This window comes from Notamacropus eugenii, chromosome 3, assembly GCF_028372415.1.
Source record: "Notamacropus eugenii isolate mMacEug1 chromosome 3, mMacEug1.pri_v2, whole genome shotgun sequence".
Taxonomy (NCBI): domain Eukaryota; kingdom Metazoa; phylum Chordata; class Mammalia; order Diprotodontia; family Macropodidae; genus Notamacropus; species Notamacropus eugenii.
Genome location: NC_092874.1, coordinates 175,945,441 through 175,965,206, shown reverse-complemented (window position 1 = coordinate 175,965,206; position 19,766 = coordinate 175,945,441). Strand labels below are relative to the sequence as shown.

The following is a 19,766-nucleotide window of genomic DNA, read 5'->3' as shown; positions in this document are numbered from 1 at the left end:
AACAAGCATTTATTAAGTACTTACTTAATCTTGTTTGCCTCAGTTTCCTCATCTATCAAATGATCTGGAGAAGGAAACGGCAAACCACTCCTGTATCTTTGCCAAGAAAACCCCAAATGAGGTCACAGAAAGTCAGACACAACTGAAATGATTGAACAATAAAATGTACCCGTGATGCACAGTGGTGTAGTGGACAGAAAACTGGCCTTCAGGTGAGAAAGACTTGAGTTCAAGTCCTGCCTCTGACCCAGACTGATTATGTAACCATGAACAATTTCCTCTACATTGCAGAGAAGGCACCAACTTGTATTGTAGAGGAAGTTCCTTGCCTGGAAATTCCCTGTACCAAAGAAATCACAGATTCAGTCTCTATCCCTATTACTATGTGCCCGGTATTGAGCTAAACTTTGAGGTATGCAAAGTAAGGCAAAAGTAGTCTTTGTGCTCAAAGAGTTTACATCCTAATGGGGGAAAATATGTACATAAATAGATATATAGAAGATGCATACAAAGCTAGTAGATCATCTGAAGCAGGATTTGAACTCAGGACTTGGGGACTCCAAGTGCAAAGCCTTATCCACTTTTCCAATAAGGTGCCATTTCTTCTGGAGGAGTCACTTTCTTGCCCCCTAGTTGCTAGGGCCTTCCCCCTGAGATTGCTTTCCATCTACTTTGTACGCATTTTTTATGTACCTATTTAAATACATATTTTCTCCCCCTATGAGAATGTAAACTCTGTGAGGACAGAGACTGTTGGAAGGAAGGAAGGAAGGAAGGAAGGAAGGAAGGAAGGAAGGAAGGAAGGAAGGAAGGAAGGAAGGAAGGAAGGAAGGAAGGAAGGAAGGAAGGAAAGAAGAATTAGACATAAAAAGGACTATTCAGGTGGTGGATAATTCTTAAAAATAGGCTCTGCCACAGAAGAACAATTTATACAATGATACCAATATTGTAAAAAAAACAACTTTCAAAGCCTTAACAAATCTAATTGATACAAATACCAACAGTGATTTCAGAGCCTTGATAATAAAGAGGCCATATACCTCCTGAAATAGGTACATCAGTGCGTCAAAGTCCATCAGTGCAGATTGAGCCTTTTTTTTAAGTGGACAATGTGGAAATGTGTTTTGTTTGATTACACATATTTGTTACAAGGGCTTTATTTTCCTATCATTGTCATTTGGCCAGGGGAGATGAAAAGGAGAGAAGGCAGATTTTGGTTAATTTCTTTAAAATAAAATTTTAAATTTTGAAAAAATTAATTTTAAAACTAAATCATATTAAAAAATTTTTTAAAGAATGGGTTCTATCTGGAATGAAAATTAATAACAAGTCAAGTATCAAAGGGAGAGATGACCACCCTTTTTGATGGTGTTGTCACTAATCTCTTTAACATCTGGAATGCATTATACTGTCTTTCAGAATCTTTATTTTGATGTATTGCCATTATTCTAAGTTATGTTGCCTGTAAGTTTCTTCTGGATTTTATAGAAATATTCATGATTTAGGGTTATTTTATGATCTGCTATTTTGCTAAAACTATTGATTATCTAAAGTAATTGTTTTGTTAACGCTCTTGTATTTTCTACAAAAATTGTATCATCTGGAAAAAAATAGATTCTCATGTAGTTGAAGACAGTGCTGCCTGGGGACAAAAGAAGAGTACAGGACTTGATTATCTCTCAAAGTCTATGGTAGTTTTATTTAATCAATCATCGAAGTATTTATTAGTGCTAGGCACTGTTCTAGGTGCTGGGGACAATTGGAAGTCACCAAAGTTGGAAAACAAGAGGAGTCACATGGCCACATTTGTGCTTAAGGAAAATTACTTTGACAGCTGCTAGAGGATGGACTGAGATGGCAAAAGAATGGAAGACGGGAAGCCCATTAGAAGTCTGTTCCATCTAATCCAGGGGAGATGTAAAGAGGATCTGAACCAAAGAGGTAGCTCTGTTAATGGAGAAAGAGGGTCTCGTGCAAAAGAGTTGTGAAGGTAGAAAAGGCAAGATTTAGCAGCTGATTGAATATATGAGGTTGAGGGAAGGAAGGTGACAAGTCCAGGATAATGCTGAGATAACCTAGGAGATTAAAAGAATTGTGTACCTTCAACAGAAACAGACAAGTTTAGAAGAAGAGAAGGTTAGGGGAAAAAGAAAATGAATTCTGTTTTTTGATAACTGAGTTTGTCATGCCTCCAGGAAATCCAATCTGAAATGTTTGATAGGCAATTCAACTTTTACCCAGGCTCCTACAGCCAGTACCAGAGCAGAGGTAGGACTTGAATCCATGTCTACCTGAATGAAAGGCCTGTTCTGTCTGCTGTACCATGCTGCTGAAGAGGTATTGAGGGGTCGGAATGGGAGTGCAGGTAGGGGGAAAGAGCAGAGTCTAGTCCTTTGCTCAGTACTCTGTTTCCAACTAGATTTGTTTTCAAGCTCCATTTTAAGGAGCATGGCCAAGTTAGTCGGGTCTTCATTCCTCTGCAGGCTGCACTCCAGACTCTGGATTTTCGTTGCCATGCCCCAGAAACCTCTTCACCCTGGAAGTTACTCTTTGGACAATACTCATTGAAAGGATCCTCCTCCTCTGAAATCTCTCCCTCTAACTGGTAGTTTCCTCTCAGAACCTCCATTTTAAGGAGGACCCTGGTCAGCTATGTCTTTATTCCTCTCCAGGCTGCTCTCCTGACTCTCTGGACTTCTTCTACCATGTCCCTACACCAGGTACTTTCCTCACCTCTTGTCTCTCCAAGTTGCTTTTCATCTTTCTTTTATATGTTGTTTTCCCTTCTTAGACTATAAACTTCCTGAAGACAGGCTCTTTCTGCTTGTGCTAGCACAGTCCCTGGATCATAGGAAATGCTTAATAAATGCTTGTTTCCTTGACTTCATTTAGCGTAAATGAATTTTATCCCCGTTAACTTTTCACTTTGCTCTCCTCCTTTTCCCTGGGTCCTTTACCCTGCACCAAGTTTTCAAAAGATATGGACAGGGGTTCCAAAGGATTCCTGCCTAAAATCAACAAAGATGTGCAGCGATAAGAACACCCATTCAAGGCTGACTTGTTATCACAGGACGCAGGGCAGAATTTGGCTGTTTGAACAACCCCTGGGTGTCTCCTCTACCCCCACAGGTCAGGTTTCAGCTCTAGAACAAATATTTGTTCCAACTCTGAACAAAGTTTGAATTTTGCCCCTTTCTTCTTTTTGATTTTTTTGAATGGAACGCGACCTCCCTGTCTCTCCTTTGAACTTGGCATAGCACATCGGAGTGCAGTCCTTTCCACACTGGCTGCTCTGGGCGAAGCAGGTGAACAAAATGAAACGGCTCATGGGCTTCCTCCTCTTTTTATTACTTTCCCAAGCACGAAGCCTGGATCTCCCTACAAATGGACTCCCTGAAGTGAGTATTTCCACAGAGCGCCTTTCTGAACATCTGAGGCTCTGCTCTCCAAAATGCCTCCTGCATTTGCTATTTATTAACTGAATTCTGTGTGGAATGAAGCTTTCTCATAAAATTTAGTCCACGTTCTCAGACTGTCTCATGTTATGATTACTATAGAGAATTTTATATCTCTTAGAACATTAAAATACTTTGCATGAGAGGTAACGCATTGTTCTCATTCATACATTAAGCGATGAAAGAGAAGTGTGCCAGGAAAATCCATTTTCAAAGCACCAGTGTTTTTCATCTCTAAGGAAAAGCTGTGGTCCAAAGTTCCAGGACCTATGCACCCTCACTGGCATTTGAGGACAGGGAGCAGGGGGAACCGGCTGGCAGAGGACAGAAACTAATTCTCAGTCAGCTGAGGTTCTCTCCCCTACTTTCTGCACTGGCAGGGTACACTAGCTGCAAAAATTTTTAAATGCTAAAAAGAATATTCTGGCAGTTTTTCAATTAATTCACTACTTGCTTAGAAATGATGTATTTGTCAAGCACTTTGTACTTGGAAAATGTGCCAGTTAAGGATTTTTAAACGGATTTTTTTCAGTTAAAAGCATTTATCTTCTCTCCTTTTGACCTTCCTACCCTCCCACCAGAGGAAAAAGAAAAGAAAAACAAAACCTTTGTAACAGATATGCATAGTCAAGCAAAACAAATTTCCAAATTGGAGGGATAGATCCAAAAATGTGTATCACTGTCTGCAAATGTAGACCATCACCTCACTGTCAGGAGATAGATAGCACTCCATCGCTGGTCCCCTGGAATCATTGTTGGTCATTGCATTGATCAGAGTTTTCAAGTCTTCCAGAGTTGTTCATTTTTATGTTATTGTGACAGTGAAAATATTAATATCAATTAATACTATTATAAAATATATCATGTATTAATAATGTATTGTTATAATAATATTAATAATTGTCCTGGTTCTGACCATTTCATTTTGCATCATTTTATTAACATTTGCCTAGGTTTCTCTGAAACTCACCCATTTTTCATTTCTTTTAGCATATAGCCTTTTGATTCAGCAATACCTCTACTAGGCCTATAACCGAAGGAGATCAAAGGAAAAAAAGAGAAAAGGACCTATAAGTACAAAAATATTTGTATCTTGGGTAGAGAAGTCAGGATTCCCAATTAATCCTCTTCCCATTCCCTCCTATTGGTGGGACACAATGCCATTTTAAACTTCTTGGAGACTCATTGTTCAGGTCAATAAAGTATATTTGATTTGGAGTCAGTTCACAGACGGTATATACAGTTTAGACACAATTAAAAATATCTAATGTTCCTGAGATCCACCCCCTAAGGTTTTAGAAGATTTTGGCTCCAACTGATCTTCTAGCAAACTTGGCAGTAAATCTTGTAGGCAGCCAACTAAGACAATTGCCATGTCTACGTATTTCCCTTAAGGAAATCTTCCTAGAAGACCTAAGATCTTGTTCCAGTTTTGCCACTCCCTTGCTAAGTGATCATGGAAAAGCCAGACTTTCTTGCAAAATGAGGATACAGGACTAGTCCCAGGGTGGAGAACCTGAAGCCTTAAGGTCATGTGTGGCCTTCTAAGTCCTTAAGTGCAGCCTTTTGACAGAATCCAAATTTTATGGAACAAATCCATGTAAAATTTGGATTCAGTCAAAAGGCCACAATTAAGGATTTAGAAGGCCACATGTGGACCTTAAGGCTGCAGGTTCCCTACCCCTGGACTAGAAGCTTTCCAAGGCTACTTTCAATTCTAACATTATATGAACTTCCTCTAATATAGCTTTCAGTTATTCCTAGGCTTTCATAGGGAATTACGATGTCATTAAAGATTATTCTTTGATATTTGACCAAGGATGAACCACTTGAAGCCTTCTAATAATAATATCTAATATTTATATAGCACTTTAAAGATTGCAAAACTCTTTACACAGACCAGTGATGGCTTGGAAGATCCTCGTAATGTTAGGATGGTGGAATTCCTTTTTTTTTTTAATGTATCTCAAGAAGTCAGTTAGTGCAGACTGACGCTACGCAATCTCATAATTACAACACTGAAGAAGAATTGTCTTTTATTTTATTCTTAAGAGTCCAAAACCTTCTCAGCAGTCTAGCCCAGAAGCTATTTTCCCCCTTAGTCCCCTATCAGAAGTGCCTTATCTGTTGTCAGTGGCTTAACCTTTGGAATATTTCTTAAAATCTCTTCCAGTTCATGGACTATGAAGATTTGGTGGAGCTGGATCCTGGAAAGTCTCCTTTTGCTCATGAAAATAGAAGGTACCAGGTACAGTAAATGTGAGGTCAAAAAAAGAAAAGCGGTGATCGAGATAATCATCACCTTTTGACTGTCTAGAGAAGTCTGAGTCAGATTGTAGGCTCCTTGGGGGTATATACTCTAGCACCCATCATAATCATTGTTTTTGAGTTATTTTCAACCATGTTTGATTCTTTGTGACCCCATTTGGATTTTTCTTGACAGATACTGGAGTGGTTTGCTGTTTCCTTCTCCAGCTCATTTTACAGATGAGGAAAGTGAGGCAAACAGGGTTAAAGGATTTGCCCAGGGTTACACAGCTAGTAAGTGTCCGAGGCTGGATTTGAACTCAAGATGAGTCTTCCTGATGCCAGGCCTGGCTCTATCTGCTGTACCACCTAGCTGCCCATCTATAACCATACTTTACACATAATTGGTGTTTAATACATGCTTGCTGAATTGCATTATTGGATTCCTAATGCTGGCATCCACTCTATTTCCATTTGCCCTCTGCCGTCACAAACTCTAGATTCCGGTACTCTATGTCTAGTATTTATATATAAGGTAAAAAAGAAGATCCAATTCTAAACCTATACAGCATGTTGAAGTCATTAAATCATCAGTTTGAAACTGGAAGAGATTTTTGAAATTCATTGAATCTACTCCATACATTTTACAGATGAAGAAGAGAGGTTAAATAACTTATCCAGAGTCAGTATCTAAAATAGGTTTCAAGACCAGGGTTTCCTGACTCTGAGTCCAGGGATCAAAACACTTCATCTCCCAGATTCTCAAAAAAAAAAAAAAGGCAGTACATGCGCTGGAAATTTAACCCTGTACCTCCACCTGGGCCATGAGGATTAGACTACTCTACCACCCATGGGCATAATCTGAAGTCCCACATAAAAGAAAATTACCTAGTCTCAGCCTCAGGAGTAATTTAAACTTCTAAGACATTTTATCTGGCTTTGGATCTTTAGGCTTAGCTCAGCCCATAGAACTTTTTAGATCAGGAGTTCCATGCCACAGTTTTGGGCTCTCTCATGGTCCCAAGGAAGAATTGTGTCTCCTACTCTAGACTATCATCTGCTATGGTATGATGGTATTCACCCACCTCTGCACTGGGTTCATTCATTTGTTTCAGAATCCCAGATTGAGTCTTAGCTGCTCAGTAAGCCTCCTGAATCCATAGTAGGTTACAATAATAACAACAATTTTTACTAACAATCACTTAGCTAACCAGCTTTCTCTCTCTGTCTCCACTTCAAGAGGAAAGCAGATAAAAAGACGTATCCTATACAATTACATTTTTCCCAATCATCTCAAAAAATAGAACATAATATTCTCCTGCACTTGCATAGCAATAAACCTGTCTGACATAGGCATACAACTGTGCTACTTCTTAGGTCCATCAAAATGCCTTTCATTGCTAAAAAAAAAAAAAAAACAAAACAAACCACAAAAGTATATTCCACTAATGTACTATTTGTGGGGTATATAAGCTCTTAAAGACTATTTTCTGGCCTTAAAATAAATAATTCCTAACAGTTAGAATGAAGGGTCACCCTCTTCCATTTCTACTGGTCACAGAAGCACTATAGTAACAGGCACCCCCTGTCATTCTCAAAGCTTTCCCATAATACCATTCTCTTACCATTCCTACTATACCACTAGGGCTAGAAATAGGAATGACCTGATTGGCAGCCAGTGGCAGAAAGAAGACATCCATAATAGTGCATAGAAGGTGGGGAGGAGTAGGAAAGGAAAGGGGCAAAGGAAATACTTGCCCCAGAATGTTTCATCATAGCTAGGTATACCCAACACATGCTCTGTGCATTTCCATGAAGCCACCCCAATGGGAGCTGTAGGTCTGAAGCAAATGACACCATCATAGAAGGTTCCTTCATGTCAGTCAGTCAGTCAACAAACCCTTAGTAAGTACCTACTATATGTCAGGCAGGCACATAGTAAGTAGGGATATAAATAAAGGCAAAAGCATATGCCCTCAAGGAGCTCATACTCAAATGGGGAGGAAACATGTAAATAATTATTTACATAAAAGGTCTATACAGTGTAAATGGAAGGCAATCACAGCAAGAAGAGGCTAGCAGAAGGATGGATCAAGAAAGGACTTGGTGAAATTTGAATCTGAAATTGAAATTTGAGCTGAGTCCTGAAAGAAGTCAAGGAAGCTAAAAGAGAGAGGTGGAGAGGAAGAGCATTTCAGGTACAAAATCAGGAGACAGAGTGTCTTGTGTGAAAAATAGCAAGTTAGGTCAGTGTCGTCGGATCATGGAGTAGGTAGAAGGAAGCACAATATTAGAAGACTTGAAAGATAATAAGGGACCAGATTGTGAAGGGCTTTCTTTAAATGCCAAACAGAGGAATTTATATTTGATTGGTCAAGTAACAGGGAGATTCTAGAGTTAATTGAGTGGGGAGTGGGAGGGGAGTACGGGCTATATAGTCAGACAAGCTTTAGGCAAATCGTTTTGGCCACTGAGTGGTAGATGGATTCCTGGAGTTGGAAGAGACTTGGAACAGGGAGTCTATTGCAATAGTTCAGGCAAGAGGTGATAAGGGTCTGAGCTATGGTTGTGGATGTGTAAGTAGAGATAAGTGGCTACAAACAAGAGATGATGTGAAAGGAGAAACACTAAGATTTGTTTCAGCCCCAGGGATCAGGCTGCAGTGGATGCTGGAAGATACAAGATAACATGGTTCTCTCAAAAATGACAGATTGAGTAGCAAATAACTAAAAATGGATTGTCCAAAATCCTGCACACTGAGGCAAGGAAGACTAAGAGTTTGGCAGATCATGTTCACTACCTGGGGATGTGATGGAACAAATTAGATTCCTCACTCGACTTCCATGATCTGACATGCTAAACATGGCCATTAGTCAACCATTACACCTGACCCACTGACCCATTTCCACAGGTGAGTGAACTGAGGCACTGTCTGGGTCTAGGATCAAAGGGTCATAGATTTAGAGCTGGAAAAGAGATCATCTAGTATAAGTCCATTTTACAGGCATGGAAACTGAAACCCAAAGAGTTTAAGTGATTTGCTCAAGGTCACATAGATTTAAAGTGTCAGAGATGGCATGTGAAACCTGGTCCTGCAAATCAACCACTCAAATCAGAAAGAGGTGGGAAGAGAAATTAGTAAAGTCCATGGTCAGGCTAGCTGTTTGGCATCAATTTGTTCTACTGTATTTACATTTTTCAACCATTAGTTTTGGGATCATGAGCAAATAATCACAGAGAGATTGAGGAATATATCCAGAGTTCATACATCTACTGCTTGGCTGACAATGAGTGAGTTTTTTCTACTAATTGTACCTGAGAATTTTATCAGAGCAATCAGTTTTTATCCTCAGAGCTCTAGTTAATTAACATACTATTGAAATATAACTTCTTTTCTAACTTCTTTTCCCAGAGAAGCACAATCAGTGATCATGAATCTGATGAAGTAACGGTAAGTTCACCTTAATTCCATAATTGGGGACAGAATGACCTTTCTAGAAATCATTATCTGAAAATCAAGGGGCAGCTAGGTGGTGCAGTGGATAGAGTACCAGTACAGGAGTCAGGAGGACCTGAGTTCAAATCTCACCTCAGACACTTGACACTCACTAACTGTGTGACCTTGGGCAAGTCACTTAACCCCAATTGCCTCATCCTGGGTCATCTCCAGTCATCTTGATGAATATCTGGTCACTGGATTCATATGGCTGTGGAGGAGAAGTGAGGCTGTTGACCTGCACAGCCCTCTCTCACTCAAAACAAAGTCAAGTGCAAGTCATGTCAATATTTCTCTGATGGCATGGTCCTCTTCGGCAACAAGGGATGAACACACATCTGAAAATCAATTCTGCCATTTTATTTGTCTTGGTTACTGAGAAGGTATTTACTGACTTGAAATATTTCCTTGCATGACCTGGGAGAGACATTATAAGATGTAGTGCTGAAGTATATGGTGTATTTGTAAGTGTGAGAAATGCTGACAGTATGTTTAATATCCTCAAGTTTTGCCAATGACCATGGAAATTCTATGAATATATTTGTGCTTGTTTTCAGACTTGACTGCTGGGTTTTTATTTAAATAAAAACAGCACCAGCTACCTGGGAGGATAAGAGAGGTTCATGTGGGAATAGTACTTTTTAATATTAAGTAGCCTAGCACACTAAAATGATAAGAAAACATCAAAAATTATTTCAGTTATGTTCAGAACTCCATCTAGAAGGGTGCATAGACAAGCCATTTATAGAATGTGAAACAAAAATTAAAATCCTGAAGGTTTTTTTTTCCAGAACTTTCAGTCTTGGGGCCACTGCTGGTAGTAATCAAATGACTGAAAGATGTCACCAATCAATCAACAAGTATTCATTAAGAGGCTATTATGTGCCAGTTTTACTCACATTAATTTCTCCATGTGAGTAAACCTTAACTGTGACTATGATTTCCTATTTCCTATACTCAACAGCTACATGTTGAATAAGGTTGAAGGATTGTTTACTTCCTCTCTATTCTGGTCAAAGGTAGTTCTCTCATACAACAAGATTATCGATCATGAAAGGAAGAGTATGTGGGGGAAAAAAACATTACCATAGAATCTGTGGCCTATAAGCATTTACTGAGTGCCTACTATGTGTGATAAGCTGCAAATATGAAAATAAAATAGTCCTTGCCCTCAAGAAGCTTATGGTCTGCCACACCATGGGCAAGAACTCTGTGGTGAGAACTGACCAGCCATTCCTACACAGTTACACTTTTATTCCTCTCTAATTAAGTCTCTATTTTATCCATCCACCCAGAGCTGATGTTCACAACCTTCTCAAGTGGGTTTCCCCCTCACTTGAGATCAGACCTACATGATCTCTTCTAACTCTAACACTATATAATTCTTCTCTCTTTAGTCACCAACCACTTGTACCACCCCTCAGTAAAAGGACTTGCCTTCTTCGTTGAGAAAATCAAGGCAAACTGTCATGAGCTCCCTTATCTCCTCTATTTTGTGTATGGCTTCACTTGTCCTGTCTGTCTTGACTCCAGTCTCAGAGGATAAGGTTCCCATTCTCTTGCCAAAGCTAACCACTTTCAATTTGTGCCCTTGATCCTATCCTTTTTCAACTGCTTGAGAACTTTCTCCTTCAATAATTCTCTTTTTCTCTCTCATCATCAATTTTCCCCTATCTACTGCCTCCTTTTCCACTGCCTACAAACTTGCTCTATCTTTAAAAAAAATTTCTTAAAACTTCCCTTTAACTAAAAGATCTCTTCAAGTTATCCTTTGGTAGCTCTCCTCCATGTCACAGGTAAACTTCTCATAGGGCTTCTTATCATGGGGTCCATGAACTTGTTTTTTAAATATTTTGATAGTCATATTTTAACATAATCCTATACATTTTATGCATTTAAAATGATTCTGAAAAGAAGTCTGTAGGCTTCATCAGATTATCAAAGGAGTCTGCACACACACACACACACACACGTGCACACACACACACACACACACACACACACATCCACGCTCTTGAAAGAATAGCTTATGCTTGCTGTCTTCATTTCCCACCCATCTAAAGTGAACCCCTGCAATCTGACTTTCAAAGATCCGACACACTATTAAACTATACTCACTAGGTATTTTATTGATTGTTGAACCTGATGACATTTTCTTGCCTTGTCTTCCTTGACTTCTCTACAGCTTTTCAATACAGTTGAGCTCCTACTTCTCCAGAACTATCTCCCTTCGTTTGTTTCCTGTGACACTGATTTCTCTTAATTCTCCTCTTTCACATCCAAACATTCCTTCCTCTTCTCTTTTGTTGATGCATTCCTCATCTTCCTAAGTATGGGTACCCCACAATGCTCTATCCTAGGCTCACTTCTCTTTTCTCTTTACATTCTCACTTCCTCATCTGCTCCCATAGGTTCAATTATTACCTCCACACAGTTGACCACCAAATTTATATATCTAACCCTCATCTCTCCTGAATTCCAATCCAACATCTCCAACTTCTTGCTGGTCATCTCCATTCAGATGAACTACCAGCATCTCAAAATCAGCAATCCTTCTTGTTAGCTTTATCTCACATTATTCTCCTCACTCTGTGTTCCAACAAAACTGTGATACTGTTTCCTGAATTTGACAAACATCTCCCATCTCCATTGCATGCACATGCAATCCTTTATGTGTATGATGTACTTCTTCCTGCTAAATATGCCCTCTCCTTCCTTAAATACCTCCTGTCTTCTATTTCTTGTCTCTTTCAGTTCTTACGTTAGATCATACTTTTCTATATATGCACTGTGTCCTAGTAGAACATGAGCTCCTTGATGGCAGGGACTGGGGCGTTATTATTATTGTATCCCCAGTACCTAGCACCATACCTGGAACATAGTATTTGCTTAATAAATTTTTGTCAAATTGAATTAGGTATCAAGATACAAATATAGGCAGGGAAACTGAACACTAGAAGTTCCATCCAGCCCTTTTTACCTCACCTTTGGGATATGTACCTGAGCCAATCCCCTCTCATATTCCTACCCCCTGCATTCTTCCCTGAGTTACCCCCCTTCTTTTACAGATTATCTCCTGTTTTCTTACTTCTGACCTTAATCTCCAAGTTTATTTCTATATTTGTCCTCTATTAATAAATCTAGAAAGATCCCAAGAAATCTTAAATTAAAAGCCACCTTCTAACACTACATGTAGAAAAGTAATATTTTTAAAAGCACAAAAAAACATTTTTATACTACCCTATAATTTATGAAGTGTTTACCTATGGCTTATTAAGATAAAGTCTTAAATAATTATAGTAACACTATGTACTTTTCCTTTATGTATGGTTATTTCACTTCCTAATCACCTCAGGTATTTATAATCCTTTTTTCTCAACCACAGGAAAATGTTGATGACCAAATAACTCTTTACAGTTATAAAGTCCAGTCTACAATTACATCCCGAGTGGCCAATACTGTTGTCCAAAGCAAAGTGGTGAATAACTCTCCATATCCACAGAATGTAGAGTTAGATGTTCAGATACCCAAAGGAGCCTTTGTTACCAACTTCTCCATGTGAGTAAGCCTTAACTATGACCAGAACTTCCCGTTTCCTCTGTTCTGTGACTTCACATTGAATAAGACAGAAGGATGGTTTACTTTCCATATGCTTTAGTTAAACTTAGTTCTCTCATAACAAGGTGACCAATGATGAGAAAAAGAAAATGTAAAAAAAATCAATTACCATAGATACATAGTATTTTATAACTGGAAGGGACCTTAGTGATCATATAATTCAATCCCTTCACTTATCAGAGGATGACTGAGTCTAAGAGAGATTAAAGTAGCTTACCCAGGGTCAAACAGTGACCTAATAGCAAAGCTTGGATTTGAATCAATTTCTCTTGTCTCATATAGCCTTCCTTTCCCTACTTCATTATATTGACTCTCACCATAAATTCCCATGTCAATAAAATGTGGCTTCATATAAGATGCATTCCCCTCATACAAGTTCCAAAATCATTTCATAGTTCATAAATGACCCATGAAACTCTTTAAATTATTTTAGTATTGCCATAACTACAGTGTTTTTTTTTCAAAATGGAAAAAAACTTTTAAAGTTAAGTATATAATAGAAACCACATGGCTGATTAAGCCATTGGTCCATTTAATTAGATAAAGAAAGAAATAATGAGTGTTGTTGTTGTGCAGTCATTTTCAGTCTTGTCTGACTCTTCATGACCCCATTTGGGATTTTCTTGGCAAAGATACTGAGGTGATTTGCCATTTCCTTCTCTAGATCATTTTACAGATGAGGAAACAGAGGCAAATAGGGTTAAGTGTTTTGCCCAGGGTCACATAGCTAGTAAGTGTCTGAGACCAGATTTGACTAACTCCAGGGCTGGCACTGTATTCACTGAGCCACCTAGTTACCCAGTAGAGTGTAAAATGATCAATTCTTACGTGTACTAGACCTGTGCTCATATCCTGACAAGTAGGGAAAAATTCTAACATGATTATGCACCTTTAAAAAATTCACACTTTTTCGAAGGGATGACTCTAGGACAAATTGTGAAATAGATAAATTCATTTTGAACACAAGGCTGGCTTTACAAAGTTGTCTACCTATATAGTGAGGTTAAAGGGATACTGGCAAGGCCCCCAGCTAATAATATCTCCCTTGCCCAACAAGGTGTCTGATTTCACCATTAAAGTTTCATTCCTTTGGGTTTTGAAGACTTCTTAATTTTAAGAGTTCTCTAATAAAATATAACGTCTCTAAGAAGGGGAGAAACATTGTTATTTTCTAATATCTTAGTAAGGATTGAATATCAGCTGAGCTTAGAGCAAAACAGATTCAGAAGGTGGTAGTGGAGAAGGCTTTTGCAGTCACAAAGGGCTCAGTGAGGGCAGAGACATAAGGTTAAAAAGGAAGACAGGCAGAGACAAACTTGCTGAGATATTTTTACACACGTTTTCTGCACCAATTCCCCATACAATCCCTCCAAAACCCTCTTCCCGCTATCCTAGGCAAACCAATGTGCCTGTGCTACTCTGAGTCCCTCTAGACCTTCAGGGAATCTAATTAATTCACAATGAGTAGTTAAGGTTTTAATGTACTAATCCTCCCAGGCTCATTCACATTTTATAAAACAGCAAGAAATCCAGTAGCTAGCTTTCAGACATCTTCAGTAAGACAATGAATTGGACAGTGCAATAAGATAGGGCATTATAGGGTCTGGGATTTTTAAAAGGGGACCATCCAGCGTCCCTAAAATCACACAAGACTTAAGATGTTCACCCCCAACCTTGGCTCTCATGGTTTGTTGTGTACTTGTTTGTCCAGCCAGACTGACCCTTTTACTATTTTTTACCCACTGCTCTCTGTCTCCTAACACCATACCTTTATATAGTCTGTCCCCTATGTCTGAAATGCACTACCTGCTCACCATTACTTCCTAAAATGCTTAGTTTCCTTCCAAGTTCAACTCAAGCTACAACTTCTATATTAGGCCTTTTTGGATTCCCCCAGCTTCTCTTACCATCTCCTCACAAAACTATCTGCACATATTTTGTATATGCTTAGGTATATACATGTTCTTTCCCCCTTCTATAATGTAAGCTCTTTTGAGCGCAGGATGTGGTTTCTTTTTTTTTTTCTTTGTCTCCAGAACCTGGGACAGCACCTGCTAGGTAAACGATCATGCCTTAGGGACAGAAAAAAATAAGGTAGCTATTAGTTGGTCTCATTGCGTCTGTTTCCTAAGAAGATCTTCTCACTTACAACTGGATATTTCCTCTTCTTTTCTAGGATTGTGAATGGGGTACCATTTATCAGCACAATTAGAGAGAGGACTGTGGCTCGTGGGCTCTATGCACAAGCAAGGGCCAAAGGCAAAACTGCTGGATGGGTGAGGTAAGAGCAGGGCAAGGATCCATTATCTTTTTCTTTTTCCCCATTATTAAACTCTTTCTGTTATCCTTTTCCTACGATTACCCTCTTCTCCAGTTACAAATTATTTGGCCCTTAAAAGGCTATGATACTGTTCTACTTCTCATATAAGACACTAAATCTCTCCATGGTCTTCTCCAAAAGTGGCCACATGAGTAACTATAACTAACTCTATCACTAGAGGCAAGTAGCATAAAAAGTGCCCCATAATCAACTTTCTAAGATAAATGCAATTGATGTGAAAAATGCCTCAGAGATCTTGGGCATCAGAGTTTGGGGCACAGGCCCATGGCAGAAGACATATACCACTGTCTTAATGGAGTTTTGAGTGAATTTTGGCATTCCAGGATATAGTACAAGGAAGGGTCAGCAATTTTCCTTATTTTCCACTTAGGATATCAGGAGGAAAAGCCCAAGCAACCACATGATTCAGGAGAGGCCCCTACTCACAGCTCTGGTATCCAGAATGAGGAAGGTCCTACAGTTGGGACACTGGGTTCTTGATCCTAGCTTTTGCATTCTATATCACTTAGGTCATGGCTTAGAATACAAGGGCAGCCCTTAGTCCCAGCTTCAATCAATGGATCATGCTTCTAAAAGAGAATACTGATGTCCCTTAGAGGCAGAACATCACAAGACAAAATACAGCACAATACAGAAGCTAGCACAGGAAAAATAAGTCAAACAAACCTTATTGTGAGACAATACTCTCAATATGGGACAACTACGTGGTGCAGTGGATAGAACACCAGACCTGGAGTCAGGAAGATTCCTTTTCTTAAGTTCAAATCCAACCTTAGACACTTACCGTGTGACCCTGAACAAGTCACTTCACCTTGTTTGCCTCAGTTTCCTCATCTGTAAAATGAGTTGAAGAAGGTAATGGCAAATTACTCCAGTATCTTTGCCAAGAAAATCCCAAATGGGGTCATGAAGAGTTGGACATAACTGAAATGACTAAACAATAACAATGACACAGACTACACGAGGCAGCCAGGGAGGATGGAAACAAAATCACTGAGATGCCCAGTGATATAAGGCACCAAAACTAGGAAAGCCTGGTGACTTTTCATAAGATTCTTATCTGAGTGAAACAGAAGGCAGGGTCAACTGGGATAGAATTCAACTGGGTTCCAGTCCTAGGTGTCGGAAAAACCATCTGTGAAGTTCCTATTTTAATAAATTATTGTTGCTAACCACAAGCTGAGCTTAACAGCTCCTGAAGGAGCAAAGTACTGTCAGCCCCCTCTATATTTCGGGGCCCAAGATGCTCTACTTTTGACTGAGAGATCTCAAAGATGTCTGGATTGCTCTATCACTAATAGATTATGCCTCTCTGTTAAGCTTGTGATTAGTTTTCCCAGGTTCCTCATCTATTTCCTTTTTCTGTCTTAAGTAATGTACTTGGAGGAAGGATGAAGGAAGGAAACATGAACTTTTTAAGTACCTATTATGTGCCAGACATTGTACTGCTAAGCATTTTATAAATGTTATCTCATTTGATCCTCAGAACAACTATAGGAAAGAGGTGCTATTATTATCCCCATTTTGCAGATGAAGAAACTGAGTCAAATAGAAATTAAGTGACCTCCCCAGAGTCATATAGCTAGTAAGTATTTGAGACCAGATTTGAAATCAAGTCTCCCTGACTCTAGGCCCAGCACTCTATGCACTATGCCATCTAGCTGAAGAATCATTCTATGTTGTTGTATTTGGAATAACGTCTATTTTTATGGATAACACTTTCAGCAGCAACTCTCTTGATATGGAGAATTTCAAAATTGAAGTAAATGTCCTCCCAGGATCTAATGTACAGTTTGAGCTTCATTACCAAGAAGTGAAATGGAGGAAATTGGGATCCTATGAACATAAACTCTATCTGAAGCCTGGTCGATTAGCCAAACACTTAGAGGTAAGAGCTTACTCACGTAATATAGAGTATCCAAAAAGTCTTAGTGAAATTTTAAAAGATTTAATATTTTAAACTTCAATCATCTTAAAGCTTGAGTGCTTTTTCAAAGAGTATGATTGAGAAATGTGAGTTAGGAATCCAAGAAAAGAACCACAAGAGGATTGGATCATCATACCTTGAGAGTGTTCTTGTTTGTCCTTCATCCTGGAAGAGGATCATGGCATCAGAGAGGTAATGCCATGACTTGCAAGTGAATTGGATTTAAGGGAGAGAGGGCTATGCAAAGTCACCAACCTCACTCTATCCTCTGGAGCCATCTGGGTCCAGTGGCAAGATATAGATCAGGATGACTAGAGATGACCTTGAATGCAGTGGGAGATCTTAACTTTTTTAAACTAAGGTCTTTCCCAGGTCTCATTTTGACTGAAGAAATGCCCAGTCATGATTATGGCTAGGTAAGAAATGAGACAAAGAATGGCCTCTTTAACCTAGTCAAAAAAATCAGTCTGGGAGGGGAAGACTTCTATTTACACTCACTCAGCCATCAGCGCCCAAACAAGGACCAGGTGAGGTTTGGGCTGGGACCTATTGTCAGCTAATCCTTGAGAGCCAGAGTGAATTGGGTTTAAGGAATGTCCTTAAGAAAGAAATCTAGCCCACAAACCCCAAGATATCCTGAGAGACATCAGTAATGAAAATTTACATTCCTTTGGGCAGAACACCCACAGGTAAAGGTATGACACCCTATGTGGACACAGGGAGAGGAAGGACGAAGGAAAGAAAGAAGGAAAATAAAAAGGAAGGGAGGGAGGAGCTGCATTGCCCAATTGGAACTGGCCAGTTAGGTCCCCCATGGGGCAGCCAGTAGGACTCATTAGTTGTTGTGTGTCCTTGGTTCTCAAAGAGGACCATGGCATCAGGAAGGTGAATTGGATTTTAAGTGAGGGAGGGCTGTGCAAAGTCACCCAGTCTCACTTTCTCCTCCAGAGCCATCTCAGACCATAGCAAGATATAAATCAGGACGACTGGAGATGATCCCCAGCTTCCCTTTAATAGAGAATTCTAAACCCTAGTCATCTCTGGCACGCACACACACTCTTTGCACCTTCCTGTTAGATTGTGATCTCCTTGAAGGCAGAGACTTTCTTAATCTATTTATATTCTCAATGCTTTTCCCATGGTAAGCACTTAAAAAAGGTTTCATTCATTCAAATCACACAATTTTGCGAACAAGATGGAGAGAGGCAAGTAGACTAGACAGAGACTAGACCGATGTCTTTGGAGCCATTGGGATGGACCCAAAGAATAGTCATTAATGTACATGACCACTTGGAAGGAGGTCTATATTGCAGAACTCCAGGTGTCCTCTTGAAGGCAAGGGCTGTCTTTTGCTGCTTTTTATTTCCTCAGTTTTTAGCACAGTTCCTGATACACAGTAGGCATTTAGTAAATACTTATTGACTAACTGTCCTTGACCCTGTGTGTTCTAACATTTTTATCAGCAAGTTGGATAAAGGCAGAGATGGCATGCTTATCAAATCTGTAAGTTAAACAAAGCTGGGAGAAGTAACCAACACATTGAAACAGAATATAAAATATTCTGACACAGAATAGAAAAAGCTCTCAGTGGGCTAGAATAGTGAAACACATCTAAGAAGAAGTATTATAAGGTCCTTGAGATTATGTCATAAGAGATTATGTCACTTGATGGAGCCGGGCATACTTAGCCTTGAGAAGTAAAGGTAGTTGTTTTCAAACATTTGAAGGGCTGCCATGTGAAAGACAGACTTGCCAGCCACATTAGATTTATTCTACTTGGTCTCTGGGAGTAAAACTAAGAGCAAAGAGGCAGGCTTAGGCTTAATACAAGGATAAACTTCCTAAAAATCAGAGCTGACCAAAAATAGAAGGAACTACTTCAGGAAATAATGAGTCCCTCTTTACCAAAGGTCTTTAGGTAAATGCTAAATGACCATAAGAGGCAAGTAAGGATTGGTATGGACTGGACTAAATGACCTACAGGATATCTTCTACTTCTGAGATTCAATTATTCTATGATAATGTGATGAACTGAATCTAGGGTTCATGCCTGTTAGTGTACTGTGAATTCTACCTATCTGCAGTTTTTCACTGATTTATTTTTCTAAGTAATTTTTTTACATGATTTCCTAATATAGAGTAGTCAGATAGTTTCTCTGCATTCTTAGGAGAATTAGACAGCCTTTAGATTATCTCCCTCAGTTCTGTCCTCCCAACCCATCAGCTTTATTTGCAAAGCTTTCAAACATTCTTCCATCTGGGTAATTTTTTCACTTGTTTTGCCATTTCTCCAATTATTTCCACAATTTTGCTCTCTAGCACAAAAATATTCAGTGAGGTTATTGTTTTATGTATATTATCCATGACTTCCAGATTAAGTTTTGTCATCATTTTGTCTTGGTCCTTATTTGGTTCCTTGGTTTTTTGCTTATTCATGTTGACGTGTCTTGTTCCAGCCTTACTTCTGATGCCATTGTTTGTTTTAATTCCTAATATTTTGCTTTTGTCTTTTTGCTTCAGTTTCAATTCATTGTACTTGAACTTTTACTTTTTTTACTCTTTTCTCAGATTATTCCTCTTCATTTTCTGAGAGCCAATTTACTTTTGAAATTTAATACCTCTGGGTTTTTTGTTTTTGTTTTTTGAGTTTTGGAGGGCATGTCCATTGCCATTTTGTAGAGG

At 39.1% G+C, this 19,766-nt stretch overlaps 1 protein-coding gene across 2 annotated transcripts in view; it reads left to right on the top strand.

Annotated features, from left to right (window-relative positions):
• Positions 1 to 2,612: 2,612 nt before the first annotated feature.
• ITIH2 (inter-alpha-trypsin inhibitor heavy chain 2) overlaps positions 2,613 to 19,766 on the top strand; it is a 51,236-nt gene continuing 34,082 nt past the window's right edge. Inside the window, exons 1-7 of one of the 2 annotated variants that reach the window (XM_072653411.1) lie at positions 2,613 to 2,720; positions 3,258 to 3,398; positions 5,629 to 5,703; positions 9,115 to 9,153; positions 12,584 to 12,756; positions 14,993 to 15,097; positions 16,886 to 17,045. In XM_072653411.1, coding sequence (XP_072509512.1) covers positions 2,706 to 2,720; positions 3,258 to 3,398; positions 5,629 to 5,703; positions 9,115 to 9,153; positions 12,584 to 12,756; positions 14,993 to 15,097; positions 16,886 to 17,045 — 708 coding nt within the window. In that variant the 5' untranslated portion in view covers positions 2,613 to 2,705. Of the gene's footprint in view, positions 2,721 to 3,257; positions 3,399 to 5,628; positions 5,704 to 9,114; positions 9,154 to 12,583; positions 12,757 to 14,992; positions 15,098 to 16,882; positions 17,046 to 19,766 lie in introns of both variants that reach the window. The other variant, XM_072653410.1, reaches the window with a different exon arrangement.